Genomic DNA, 14,701 nt, shown 5'->3' on the forward strand with positions numbered 1-14,701 from the left:
CAGGATAAAATCGATCACAGGAAAAGAATCAAAAATCGCTATTACGGTTCATGAACCGACGTTATCGTCGACGATTGAAATAAGCACACCGGGGTATATGGTTGATATTTATAACAGTTCAATAAGAACCATACTAGGATGGCCTAAGAATCCACCTCATGAAATCTCCGCGGACTTACGAACGAATGCGCAATCATATCATGAAATTAATCCCAGTTATCGAGATGATTTGTCTATTACAAAAAACACGTTATTACCCAGCAGGTTTATATTTCAAAACAGGAATACCATGCAATGGTATTTTCCGTATAAGGAAACTCCTGAATTATCCGCCGTGGTCACAGTTAGTTTAAATGATATCACTGATGCGTTTGCCGAGATTAATCGTAATTACCGATCACAACTAGAACAGCTACGGAAAACAAAAACACGAAAACACGTTGAGGTGTTAAATCAACTTATATCAGACATGGAATATATTAATGAACGAATCGTTAAAACAATATCCGCCAACAGCGATGATAATAAACAAAAATTCCTAACCGAGTATAATATCACAGAAGCCAATTTACCCGATTTCAAGTTTCCAGGATACAACGCACCAGAACTAAGAAAATCTCTTAATGATTTTCTCGCCCCATCAACTATCCTCAGACACGATAACGGAGAGGATGGTAGGTATATTGCTCCATACAACGTAAATATTACGTCTGTGATAGCAATCAATCTAGTGTGTGATGTTATCGAAGGGAGTTACCAGGTGAATACCAAGCAATCAAATCAGGCTCAACAGGGGTATATCCTTTATTCGTTTTCACCAACAGCCCCTCCGGGATTTTTAATCGTTGAGAGTCCGATTAATCCGGTCTATATGCGATGCCATAATCGGTTTTTAACGAGAATTAATTTCAGACTTACCGATCAGTCAAATAACCTAATTGATCTACAAGAGGAAGAGTTTGTGATCACTCTGTTTGTAAGATCATTGTAAGCAGCAGAGGGGGCGGTGACATCGACGCGGTCGTCGCGCTTTTTTACCGGACGCTGACGACGCTGGGATCGGCGCTCAGAAGGTATTAATTAAACCAAATGACGATTGGACGATCCCCCCGACGACGACGTCGTTTTATTTTTACCGGGCGCTGACGACACCGGATCCGCTGAGTGCAGAAAGTATTAATTAAACCAAATAACGATTGGACAAAATGTCCGATTCGCCCCCTCTGCTGCTCATGAAGACCACTTCCCGCTATTAGACTTATATTTCGAGCCTTTTCACCAGCTAATTATTTTCAATCGATCATATGCAACTTGATTTATTTATTTTACTGACATTTGACGGCATCACTTCGGTGCTTGCCAGTTTTACTAGCTGAGGTCGGACCGCTGACAGTCTGCGTATTAATCGTGCTAGTCTATCCTTGATGGCTGAGAATGCTTTGCTAGCAACATCACCAACAACACAAATACCATTATCACGAACAACGTCAATAGCTTTAATTCCCAGTTGCTTTGCATTCGATATTTCTTTAGGGGTTTTCCTTCTGAATAGACCGTGAATAACATAACCGAGTCCATCACCGTAGATCGTTTTATAGGATGGTAATCGTGAATTTATCACCCTGACCACTACAGGTCCACGTTGAGCACGATGTATGATCATCTTATTTTCTTATCAATGATTTAATTATATACCCTCAATCACTGCGGTAATTATGAACGATTTCATCAATAAGGGACCGATACACATTAATGTACATGATACAGCCTGTAAATAATCTCTGACAAAGAGCAGCTGCTTCATTAATGATTTCTGAGGAATTATTACAGGTTCGTCTTCCACTAATAATAATTTCTAGTCTATCAACATCAACATCGGCAAGGACGTTATTGGGACATGAAGTAATAATACTACTTCCTGAGTCTTTGCTTTTTCCTCTCTTCTTTTAACGATGATTTCCTTTCTTGTGTATCTTTTTCAAGTTGCTGATTTTTTCTTCTTCTTTTTGTCTCCTTTCTTTCATAAGTCATTCAATATACTCATCTATTACTTGGTTAAACCATTTAACATCTTCTTCAGATCTGATCTGTGAAGTATCAGTAGCGACGCGATACACATTATTAAGCCAATCGGCTGATTTTAGAGTTTTAAAATAATCGGGTTTTACATACATATCTCTATCACAATATCCAACGTGGCAATATTAATTAGTTGGTCTGTGTCACTGAAAGCGGCAATAACTTCCGGCGTAAATTTATCAATAAGGTTAGGTCTGACGTTTGGCGGAGGTTGAGACTCGGGTTGTGGTCGAACTTCGGATTATGGTTGAGCCAGTTGCCGTGGTGGTGGTCGAGTTGCTCGAAGACGGCTAACAATATCAACAGGTAATGTCTCAACAGCTCTTTGTGCTGCCTCATTTGCTGTAATTATTTTCTTGGTTGGTTCGACAATTGGTTTAAAGAACTGTTCTGCACCTTCTGTAAATTTCACTTGGGACTCCTGACGCGCTTGTAGTCGTTGCTTGACAAAATCACGGACACGGAGCTGTGATTCCATGTTTAGCGTAGTATTGATATAATAATGAATTGATTACACCACCTAACCGCATCACTAAAAGGGTGACGACCAACAGTGAGTGCCTCGGTTTGGTAATACAAACGTTGAGACAAAATTGCACTAACCCAGTTAGATGTCTCGGTTTAACGCTCTGTTCATGTTTTTGGTAAACTCACAATTTCACGAAATAACTGCTCCAGAAACTGGCCTGTTCACCCTCCCTGCTGATTTCGATCAGACTTTTTTAAAGACATATTTTATTCAGATGCTGGATGAGTTTGATTATGAACAAGCTCTGCACATATTAATGAAGTGGTACTCTTGTATGGGATTGACGAGGCTTCTTAACAGTCCGAAAAAAGTATTTCCAATCGGATTTGCTTCACATTTCGCAAATAAGATTATGTTATCATTATTGTAGACAGGTTCAATATTAAATAAGATCTGCCTTGCTTAACGAGATACTCTACATCTGACTCTCTTTGCTTGTTATCTCGCTATACCAAGAGACTATATTACTGACCCTTTTTCTTTGGAAACTGGTAAATAGGTTTATATCAAGGTGTAGTTTAGTCTGGTCCCTGACCTCTCTCCACTACGTTACTCTTCGCTATGAGGGTCAGGTAACGGCTTCCGTCATGTTGAAATTGCGCAATGTACATCGAAGTTAAGCACACATTTTGATCAGCATGGCTCACCCCTACTCCTACATTTGATGATGATGATGTAATGATGATGTTCGTGCATCGGTTGCAATGAGGACCATGCAATGTCATCATTCACTAGGGGTGGGTATGGAGACGGCTGATCAGTCTGATGAGGTCCCGGAAGAGTCTACTGCAGTGGGGACATGGATGTACAGGTTGTTGACTGTGAGTTGCGCAACTGCTGTTAATGGATTTGCACAGATCATGTTTCTTAGCTTCTTTCACCAGTTATTTCTACTCAAAGGCTGCCGCACCGGCATAAACTTGACTGCGTGAAGCAGATCGATCAGCAGCTATAGTTTCCCAGTAGTCAGGATCACAGCCTAAGTTCTTCAGCGACGCCTTGATGGTTGCCTTGCTGTAGATCTCCATAGAAGACCTTCAAAGTAGACGTTCTAGCAGCATGCGCATAATATGGCCAGCTCATTGGAGTTGTGCCTTGCACGGCGTGGCGTGGACACTTGTCATGCCAGATTGGGTGAGTACTTCTGTGTTCGGTACGTTGTCCTGCCATCTGATTTTCATTAGTTTTCTCGGGCAGCTCATATGGTAGTGATTCAGTTTTTTTAACATAGCGGCTGTACATAGACCAGGCCTCGCAAGCATGGAGGATGTTAAGGAGAACAACCGCTGCGTAGATTTTGAGGTTGGGGCAAGCCTTATCCTCTCTTGTCCCATACATTTGAATGAAGTCTGACTAATGCTATGCTGGCTTTGGCAATCCAGGTGTTGACCTCATCGTCTATGTGGACTTCTTGTGAGAGGTTGCTGCCGTGGTATGTGAACCTGTCTACATTTTTGAGCTTTTCGACATTGACAGTGATGGAGGGTTCCAGGTAATATTCTTCGGGAGCAGGTTGATGCAGAATCTTGATCTGACTGGTGAGTCCGAATTTGGTACATGCTATGGAAAACGGTCCATGTTCTGTTTCATGCCTTGCTCTGTGCTGAAGTTGAGGGCACAGCCATTTGCAAAAAGGAGGTCGCGAATGTTCTTAACTTGGACTTCCGATTTGGTTTGAAGCCTCCTCACGTTGAACAACTTTCAAATGGTAGTGGCAGGATTGTCGATTGCCTATGCGTTTGTAAATGTGGATTATGGATGCATCTTTGAATTCTCGTCAAACCAGTCTTGGAGCTTTCGTGCAGTGATGCCAAGGGTTTCAAATTCAGTAGAGTAAACCATCGTTGGAATCAGAGTCTGGTTTTCAGCTGGCTGGTTAGATCTTCAGACAGACCATGCTCAGAATTGTAGACTTTCAGCCTAGAGACATTGAGTCGCTTTGGGACTTTAATTCCCTGTGGACGTCTGGAAGGTTGAATTCTAAGATTCATATTGAAAATCAGTTGCCTGGGGTAGGTGCCAATGCTTAGACCGTACGTTGTTTTATTACGGTTAGGCAGATGGAAGAATGTGTTTGTGATCGTGATTTCATACGGTGCGCACATCCTCAAGAGCAGATGACAATTTCTGTTGCAGTTGCCAATGTCTACCAGAAACGCCTTTACACAAGATGTGGTTAAAATCACCAGTAAAGATCAGCTTGTCTGACTTTGGTACCGGAGGAATCAGAGCTTCCTGATCCTGATAGAACTTGTCTTTGGCTTCCTCCGAGTTGGTCATGGTTTGTGCATAAGCAGTAATGAGTGTGGCCTGCTTGTTTTGGTAAGATGGAGAGCTTATTCACCAAACTCGACGGCGAAACCGACTACAGACTCATGCCATTCAGGTTTATCCAGCTCTAACTTTAGTTTACTCGGCCAAGAGAGTTTCACTCAGGTCTGCTATCCCTATCTTATAGCGAGCACGTTCTCTTGCAATTTGAGCAGTTCTTCTCTCCGGCGGTCTTTCAGCCTCTGTACGATCCATTAGAGTGTATATGTTCCACGCACCAAGAGTGAGTGCAGCCTTTCGGGTTTTCTTTGTGTTTTGACTGCAAGAATGAGATTCCCTCCAGCCGCGATAAGCTGGTAGGGGCAGTTGAATCATGCTATTTTGGGGGGCACATTTTCTAGCCCCTTCCTTAGGCTACGGAATTAAGCAACGCTTTCTTAAAGAGGTGTGCTTAGTCTCTAAGACGGCTGCCACGATCCATTTCTACTTCAGGTCAATGGAAGACGACCCTATGGCCTGAGCCACCTGCGTGCAGGTCGGCCACTACGGCTGCCAGTGCATCCATACCTGCCGAGTCACAATCTTGCCCATTGTCGCAGGACTTGGGCACGGATGATGAGGATGACATGAATGACTTGCGCTTGACTTAGTTTACAGTGAGGGTGTGTTGCGGTGTCTCAGACTCACTCTTTCGTCCAGGACCGACTTTCTCAAGTGGCAAGACGTAGTCAAGACGGATGGAATGGAGACTGAATGCAGTGGATGACCAATGCGACCGTCATATCTTTCTGCGCTCTTAAAGCTTTACAACGCTGGGTTCGCCTTCCTGCCCGTTGACTATCTGTTGGTTCTTCCGCGCAGTCCGCCGGGTCCATTCTACACATTCAAGGAGTGACAATCCCTGGTTCACAGAGGGTTTGCGACCCGTCTGTTACCCTCAACCTGGTTTAGTCGGCCAGTCGAAGCCGTTGCCTGTGGTGTTGACGCTTCTTAGAGCCACAGGTGAGAGTTGAGCGCCAAGTGGGGACCGAACGTGGACTAGCTACCCCCAAGAGAGTACGACTACTACCTCCACCAGAGGTACTACCTCTCCACGAGAGTCTCTTACACCACAGTCCTGTATGTAGGACCTCGACGCTTATATTTCTATTTTGGGCGCCAGGAGCTTACGGCCTTACTAACGCGCTGTGTAGCGTGTTTCGATGTCGACTAAGATCGTAACTAAAGTAAAATTGTCAAGAATTTCTCATACAACTGGCATCCAATAAGACGCTTTTCTACAAAGTGAAGTCATAATGATTTGGTCAGACTTTACTTACTCTGATGTCTTTTCTCTAATAAATTCAAATTCAAACAATAGAAATAGACCTGTTTGAATGTTTCGTCTGCCTAAATTTCAGTTGGCTGGAAATCAACGAAAGCCGGGAAGGCCGAAATCGGGTTAGGTTGAAATAGTATTATTTAACGAAACGAACAAAAATATATTATGCCTTTTTGAATTGTAAGCACTGTTTCGTTTCGTTCAAGAAATGTATCCTGTACATGAACCTACTTGAACATACTTCGTCATGTTTCGACTATTTCGGCATTTCAACAAATTCAAATGTATGTCAACGGAACATGAAAACGCGTCCATTTGCTCATGTCAGAATTTGATTCAACCAGGATATAAACAGCCATATTGGCTGCCAAATGTGAGGTATTCCTGAAATTTTGATTACCCGTTCCGATGTCATCTGACATCAGAACACGTAATACAAGGCCTTTATTTGGGTAGTAAGACGTAACACTATAACATAAATAGCATGTAATACGTATTACACGTAGTCTCACAAAATGAAATATGCTCGCATGGAAGTGGTAAAAGGTATGTCCTATGAACTTTGTGCAGCATTTTAATTTACGAAGCACTCGTATGAGAGGCGGAATGTAAATATCATCTTACTCGACCACGTACATAACTAGGCATGACTTAGTCTTTTTATACTGATTTTATTTTTTGCAACCGTAAAGTTCGATAGTTTGACATCTATCCACGCCTTAAGACATCCGTGATTCTTAAAATATTACTAAGTTTTGAAAAACAACGTTAATACGTCTAGGACAATTTTTGACAAATGCATGATTAATATTTTGTGCTCTTATGTATGATGACGTTGAGCTTTTAAGTTCTATATTTAGAATGTGTTAAAATATAGTTTTGACCTCATCTTTAATATTTACAGCAAAGTTCTTGCAACCTGCATTTCCTAGATTTCACCCTCTGTCCACCTCACTTGTACAATATATATATATATATATATATATATATATATATATATATATATATATATATATATATATATATATATATATATATATATATATATATATATATATATATATATATCTGTGTGTGTGTGTGTGTGTGTGTGTGCAGGTGGCCTGAAGATGGAGGGAATGCCAACATTCTTCCAAAATTCTTCAAAGACATCTAATCATTCAGAACATAATTTGTGTATGCAATCATTTTATATTACGTTATTAATACCATAACTGGTGAATAAAATCATTTTAAATTAGATTATGGGTAGTTATATGGCACATGCATTCAGTTATTTTTTTATGGATTGATTGATTTTAACCATGCAAATACGTAGCATTGATTTTAATAACGATGTGTATTATTTGACACTGATGACTCATAGAAAAGGTTTAGGTAACACTTTAGCTTATTTGCAAGTTTAGGCTGCATATTCACACCAAACATTTTTTTACAATAAAAATAATATTGTCCAATGGCTGTGTTGTTTATTTTATACTTATTACTATTAATTTGAATATTACAAGTATAACACTGGAATTTTACATGTTAACTGTATAAAATATTAAAACCCATTCTGCAACTGGCTAATTAAGTGTACATAAGAGGAGAAATTAGGTGGATAAATATGTTAAATATTTGGAAGTTATTGTTGTAAAAATTGTTATTAATATAAAATTGCTTTTCTTTTGGTTAACTACGATTACACAGTAAGAAGGGTTTAGAGCTTAGATACAATACTTGTCAGTTGACAAAGATTATACAGTAAGAAGGGTTTAGAGCTTAGATACAATGATTGTCGGTTGACAAGATTATACAGTAAGAAGGGTTTAGAGCTTAGATATAATAATTGTCAGTTGACAAAGATTATACAGTAAGAAGGGTTTAGAGCTTAGATACAATAATTGTCAGTTGACAAAGATTATACAGTAAGAGGGGTTTAGAGCTTAGATACAATAATTGTCAGTTGACAAAGATTATACAGTAAGAAGGGTTTAGAGCTTAGATACAATAATTGTCAGCTGACAAACATTATACAGTAAGAAGGGTTTAGAGCTTAGATACAATAATTGTCAGTTGACAAAGATTATACAGAAAGAAGGGTTTAGAGTTTAGACACAAAAATTGTCAGTTGATAAATGACAGCCATCATACCTCAACACGTGATGATGATATTTTGGATTGCTGAAGCCACTAATGATGGTAAATGAAAGTTAAGTTAAACTTCTTGAACAGTATTGCAGAACTCAGATACATTCTATTTTACGTTTGGATGTCAGGCATGTACACCTTCCATAGTTACTCTGAAGTATGTTGATAGTGAAATACCAATAGTGGACTAGGAAGAAGAGCTAGCATCCCATAGCAGTAAATACACGGTTTTGGGGCAAGTAGAATATCTCAAAAACGACTTGGATGACAACTACTTTCAGTTTCATCAGCCTGTTTAGTAAACACTGTTTTGCATAACTGTCATCTAGGAAAAGGGCTTGTATTTGCACTGTGAGCACATGGTGTCACAATGTCAATGACATGAAAATTGCCGGTATAAATTTGGAATTGGGTGCATAAACTTCTGCTATGAACTGTCATTGACGTCTTTGGTCTAGTGGATAATATTCTTATGCTTTTGTTTTAATACAAATATATGGACCTTTTGGACCTCACTTGCGTATTTTATTCTTTATGATATTTTAAATACTAGGCCGCTGATTGCGGCATTAAATTTGCACATAAAAACTGGACCCTGCCCTGAGCACATGTTGCACCGTTTTATGTTTTCGAAAGGAGAGCACATCAGTAAGAAGGAAAATAACTCGTACGACCTTAATATGAGCCGGACTAATACATGTACAGCTCTATGTATGCCTTACGTTAAACTAACTGGACATAGAACATAAGTAATTTTACTATATGTTCTCTACATTTGTTTCCCATTAGTGAACTTTCCACTGTGTGACAATCAATACAAATCATATGTTAATCTAATATACCTTCAAAGATGACTTCACGGTGAAGTTCTTGTCATAGGTTGACCTGCATATTTTTTGAGAGGCTGGACTGTCAACAGAGCAGCAGGTACACTGAACATATTTCACTTCCGGATCATCATCAAGGCTTTATTACTCACTGTTCACTGTCGACGAAATACACACTGAACACCACACCCTGAGCTCATATTCTCAAGAACAAACAATTACCTCTAAATTCCTACCAAAAATGCATAAATATAACTCTTCTGTCACCACCAAAACGAAAGACGAAAACAATGTTCTAAAAATATACTAGAACTACATTCGTGGGTACTGAACTGAAAGTACTAATTGTGACCTGATTCCAATTATGGCGATATAATTGTTCGCCAATAACTTTGAGAACAGAGGAGGATGCAGCTATAACTATGGTATTGAGAATTTTTAGATCACCATCAACGACACAAGACATTAGATACATTTTAATTTCCAAGGTATTCATTCTTTTTACAGGCAATAAGTCATGAATTCATATTTGACTTTTCCAATGAAAACATCTGACACATTTCGATGAATGGGCTCTCTCCAAACTATATTTCAAGGAGCTCGCTGCATTTCATTTCGAGATAAATAAGTGTACGTAAGGAATGGTCACATAAGGTATTCATACAACGGAAACAACCAGATATGTGCTCTTGCCTTTCTTCCGTATGTCAGATTGTCGAGGCACGCTCGTAAACGGTAAGAATCCATGCTGCTGCTGATCCGTTTGTTATTTAAGTACAAATATAATTCTCTGAACAACGAATAAATGCAATTGTTGATGGTAGCTACCATGACAACGGCGCCTGGAATGGTTTTGCCCTTTTGAGAACTTTTTGACTTTCACGTTCAATTGATAGCTTTTCAGATCGATGTAGTCGTCAGCTGTCCTTATACTTTAAATCTGATAGGGACTGAACTTGTCAAATACGACGCAGGATGATGAACTACCCCTTGGAATTATTGTATCGTCATCATCGTGGTTGGCAAGTTGAAAGAAATGCAGACAAGTTAAAAGAAACACAGGGACGTGTAAATGACAGGAAATTTATATACACTTTTATAGGACCAGTAGTAAAACAAATTTATCGAAACCTCAAATAGTCGGGAAAGATTGGTTTTAAACTGATGAGTAAATAAGCATGATGTGTTTGAGTAGCATCGTCATACGCATAATGCAGTGAAGGTGTTCCGAACTGTTTTAATAATACATGCACTTGTGAAATATCTCCTAGACATTTAAACAATACAACAATGGTTCCTAACCTGTGAGCTACGGACCTGCAATTAACAACGGGTGTATTACAAGGGAGCCAAAAGTAGAACTATTTGCAATTTGGGGACATCGCAAAATATTCTGAAGGGATCATCTTACTCGAAATGGTTTGGAATCACTGCAAAACTACATAATGGGTGTACAGACTGATTGATATAATACATTTTGTATAATATAAAATGTAGCAGCATAACAATGCAGCTATAACCAAAGTCTAATCTCTTCTTCAAACATGCCACCGAAGAGGATTGTTTTGTACAAATAAAACGGATTCCCCTTGGCTTTCGTGGATTAATGTTTAAGCCGATTGCAGTTCTTTGTTACACTATACGATAAGTTGTGGTGGAATATCAGCCAAATATGATTTGTGTCGATCAAACGTTTGACAAATTTGATTTTGTCTGAACCACTCGGTCGAGCTAATAACATGTTAAGGGATGGCGAGGATACGAGACCTCCTACTATGACGATATAACTGTTCGCCAATCACTTTGAGAACAGAGGAGGATGCAGCCATCACTATGATACTGAGAATGTTTAGATGACCATCAACTACACAATACATTTTATACATTTGATGCATGTTTAATTTTTTAAAAGATGTAACCCCCAAAATATTTACATTTCATGAATTAAAACACTAAAACAAATAATGCATGGATGACTTCCCACATCAACAAGGCACAAATTAAAATGACTCTCAATCTATTTGTGTCCCTTCAAATCTGTTTACATCCTCTGGTGCTGTTCAAGTCTCTGTGAAATTCATTGTCTCCAATTTTTCAGGGAATGTCATTTCTTCCTCATTCTTTCATATTTGCACAATTGTACTACATTCATCATGCATTTGTAATAGTTCTTCCTCTGTTTCAAGTTTTATACCACTGCTTTTAACATGCACTGATTCTGGTTTCTTTCCTTGATTAGTGACACAAAATGTCTTTGGCATAGTCAGTGCACAGGCATTACATTAAAGCCTTTTCCAGTCACGTACATCTTTCCAGTCGTAAATATGTTGGTTCAACCAACTAGTTATACACGCGTCTTGGTAAATATGGAGCGATGGCACAGCTAGACGAATGCCTTCTTCTCACGGAGTTTCTTCTGTTTCAGAGATAATATATCCAAATCTTTCTTGTATAGTGGTAAATTCCCTTGTGTCGGAGTTTCTTACCGTGGTTTTTCAAGGTTTATGTTCCACCAGTGATAAATATCTCGCGATCAGAAATGGGGTTAAACCCAAAACAACGACAACTAGTATATTAATTGTGAGCACAGTTGCTGTAACAAGTTATTAAATTAACATTATTGAAGACAAAATTTGATGAAGCTCCTATACTGTTTACACTTTACAGTTTTAAGTTAATAATTTAAGCAGTCTATATTACTTAATATGCAGACATTCAAAGATAGAATCTATCAATCCTTCCATACATTCGTACGTCCGTCTGTCCATTTATTTATGTACTCTTCTATTAGGCAAATATAATGCATAGTCTGGTCTAAATTTGTGATCAGGATTTATAGCATTTACTGCATTGTCCAAATTTTATTAAATTGCGAAAAACCTGCGTTCATCCTTTTGTACAGTGAAGTATGCTATATAGGCACAAAGCTGGTTATCAATCACAATTGTATTCAACACTTTTCTGAACTAACCAAGCGAGCTGCCATGTCTAGCTTGGCGTTAAATGCCCTTATCGTTGGTGTCCTAAGCTATATTTTCTACAAAATCGTCGCTTTTATCGTATGGTATAACAATTTACGACGGATATTCAAAGATTGTCCTGGACCCAAGGATGGACACTGGCTTCTGGGAAACATGCACAAGGTATTATCTCTTTCTCTCTCTCTAAATTGGTTGTTCGGTTCTTGACCTAGAGCAAATATCTGTAAGGGATTGAACATTTCTCTATTTAGGGGAGGGGGAATATGCGTGGGAAGGTTGATATTCGAGTAAGGCGACAGCTTTAGGCCCCCACTCCAGTTGATAAAGTAATTGGCATACTACATACAATAGCATCACAGGCCTCGTGCAAGCGTGTTTTTTTTTTTTTTGGGCCTAGCAAACTGGTTGTATTCCGACCACTTAGGTCGTTGATCGACAACATCATGATTGAAGCCGACTACAGAGTACCTAACTACGATACGGAAAGCAGTCAATCGTTTGTCTTGCAACAAGTTTCGTTATTCAAAATAATTTGAGTTCTTCTTACTGAAAAGTGATTTTATTATTACTATGTACGCAGAGGGTACATCGGACCGTGTTGTGGCTTATTCCGACCTATCATATATATAATACCGACCACCATATATGAATCATACATATACCAGTTTCATCTATAAAAGACAAAGATTTTGTTTATCTTGGCAGATTTAAAAGCTTTAATTTTTATTTTAAAAATATTTCAGATAGAGAGATTGCAGATAGAAAGCGATATTGTTATACAGATAAGTGTGGATATTCTTATATAGATAATTGTGGATGTTGTTATATAGATAATTGTGGATGTTGTTATAGAGATAATTGTGGATGTTGTTATAGAGATAATTGTGGAGAGGAGTGACATTTTTTGTTATTTAGATTTATATCTGTGCTTTGTATTTATTTGTTTTTTTTATTATTACTTACTTCTTTTTTTTTCTTCTTCAAAGTTCAATACAAACTAATCCTAATTATTCATTTTCTTTAAGCGTGTGTTCTTGGCCGGAATTGCCCTCTTACGATAAATATCCTGGGGTAAATCCGACCACCATAAAGAACATTGCATACTATTGTTGTTTGCCATAAAATGGTACATTTTTTATGAATGCCGCTTCTGAACTCGCGCGGAACAGAGAATATTGCTGCGATTACGTCATTTTGTCACGCGATGCCCACGTCACTAGGGAACATCTTTATTAATCTGCATACGCATGTGCACAAAAATAAAAGCGAAGAACACAGCAAATTATTTGCAAATATTTGTTGGAAACAGCAGGACGTACATCCACGGTCGGAATTACCCTACTGGTCGGAATATGACCATGTTAACCCTAAGTATCAGGCCTGGGCATGATGAAGGGCCTGGAATCGTTCTTTCGTCTTGTTTCATATTTACCTCAATATAATTCATTTTTTATCAACTAATGTAATATACATAATAAATCCCAAATTCCGCATATACATATTATATGGTCGGTCTTTTACCTACATGATTCACACTGTTTTTGTTTTCTTTTTTCTGTCTCATATATTGAAAACAAGCAAATATAAGTTTATACATGTACTTTACAAAAAGAGATAATTAAAAAGACAAATGGAAGAAATAGCAAGAAAGAAATTGTCAAGGAAAATAAAGAAATTAAATAAAATGAATCTTGGAAGAAAGAGGAAAGGTTGACCAAAAAACAAAACAAAATAAAAGATGAAAGATAAAAGGCTTAATTGATCAGGACCGAGCAAGCAAACATTGTTATATTTATCATCCCAGTTTTCGGCATATTTTGAATGTGGCTTTGAGAAGACTGGAGTTCCTACAGTAACGTCTTAGACAAATCACACACTCTTATTTTTTCCCCCCTCATCGTGTTTCTATACAACAACTGTTCTTGCGGTAAGCCCCGATGCTGGGGCAAGAAAGAGGACCAAATAAAACAAACAATTAAAACAGGTGGTCTTCGAGTCAAGAATGAAAACTGAGGAAAACAAAGTATAAAGTATTGTAGGCATTTTACACGATTCATTTACATGAAAAGATGCAATAAACTGAGATATTGGTGACGATGACAGTCGGAATTTTAAGAGGATACAATATCTAGCACTAAAGCTAATAACCTAAATGGGTCCCATTCAAGTCTATGCAAACTGCATACGTACATACATCTATTGAAGCTCGAGTTATCATTAGTGGCGAGCAATGAGTTAGGAATAGCACAAGGAGTTGAGTTTACATAAAATAATTGCGTTTACACTAAGTAGCTGAATTTACACAAAATAATTGCGTTTACACTAAGTAGCTGAATTTACACAAAATAATTGCGTTTACACTAAGTAGCTGAATTTACACGAAGTCACTGAATTTGAAGTAGTTACATTTGCACTAAATAGTTGAATTTAGATTAAATTGTTGAATTTACACTGAGTGGTTGAATTTCTGATTTCAATAGGAATAGTCGTCCGTAATTTTGGACCTGAAACAGGGCGATATTTATTGAAACAGGACGAGCGAGATCATGGAATAAGATGA

At 38.3% G+C, this 14,701-nt stretch overlaps 1 protein-coding gene across 1 annotated transcript in view; it reads left to right on the forward strand.

Annotated features, from left to right (window-relative positions):
- The first annotated feature begins 12,140 nt into the window (after positions 1-12,140).
- LOC149781815 (cytochrome P450 4F6-like) overlaps positions 12,141-14,701 on the forward strand; it is a 72,731-nt gene continuing 70,170 nt past the window's right edge. Inside the window, exon 1 of the mRNA XM_089935987.1 lies at positions 12,141-12,303. Within this exon, the coding sequence (XP_089792113.1) occupies positions 12,145-12,303 (159 nt within the window). The 5' untranslated portion in view covers positions 12,141-12,144. The remainder of the gene's footprint in view (positions 12,304-14,701) is intronic.

Source organism: Sinohyriopsis cumingii, chromosome 15, assembly GCF_028554795.1.
Source record: "Sinohyriopsis cumingii isolate HCF-2022 chromosome 15, ASM2855479v2, whole genome shotgun sequence".
Classification (NCBI taxonomy): Eukaryota; Metazoa; Mollusca; class Bivalvia; order Unionida; family Unionidae; genus Sinohyriopsis; species Sinohyriopsis cumingii.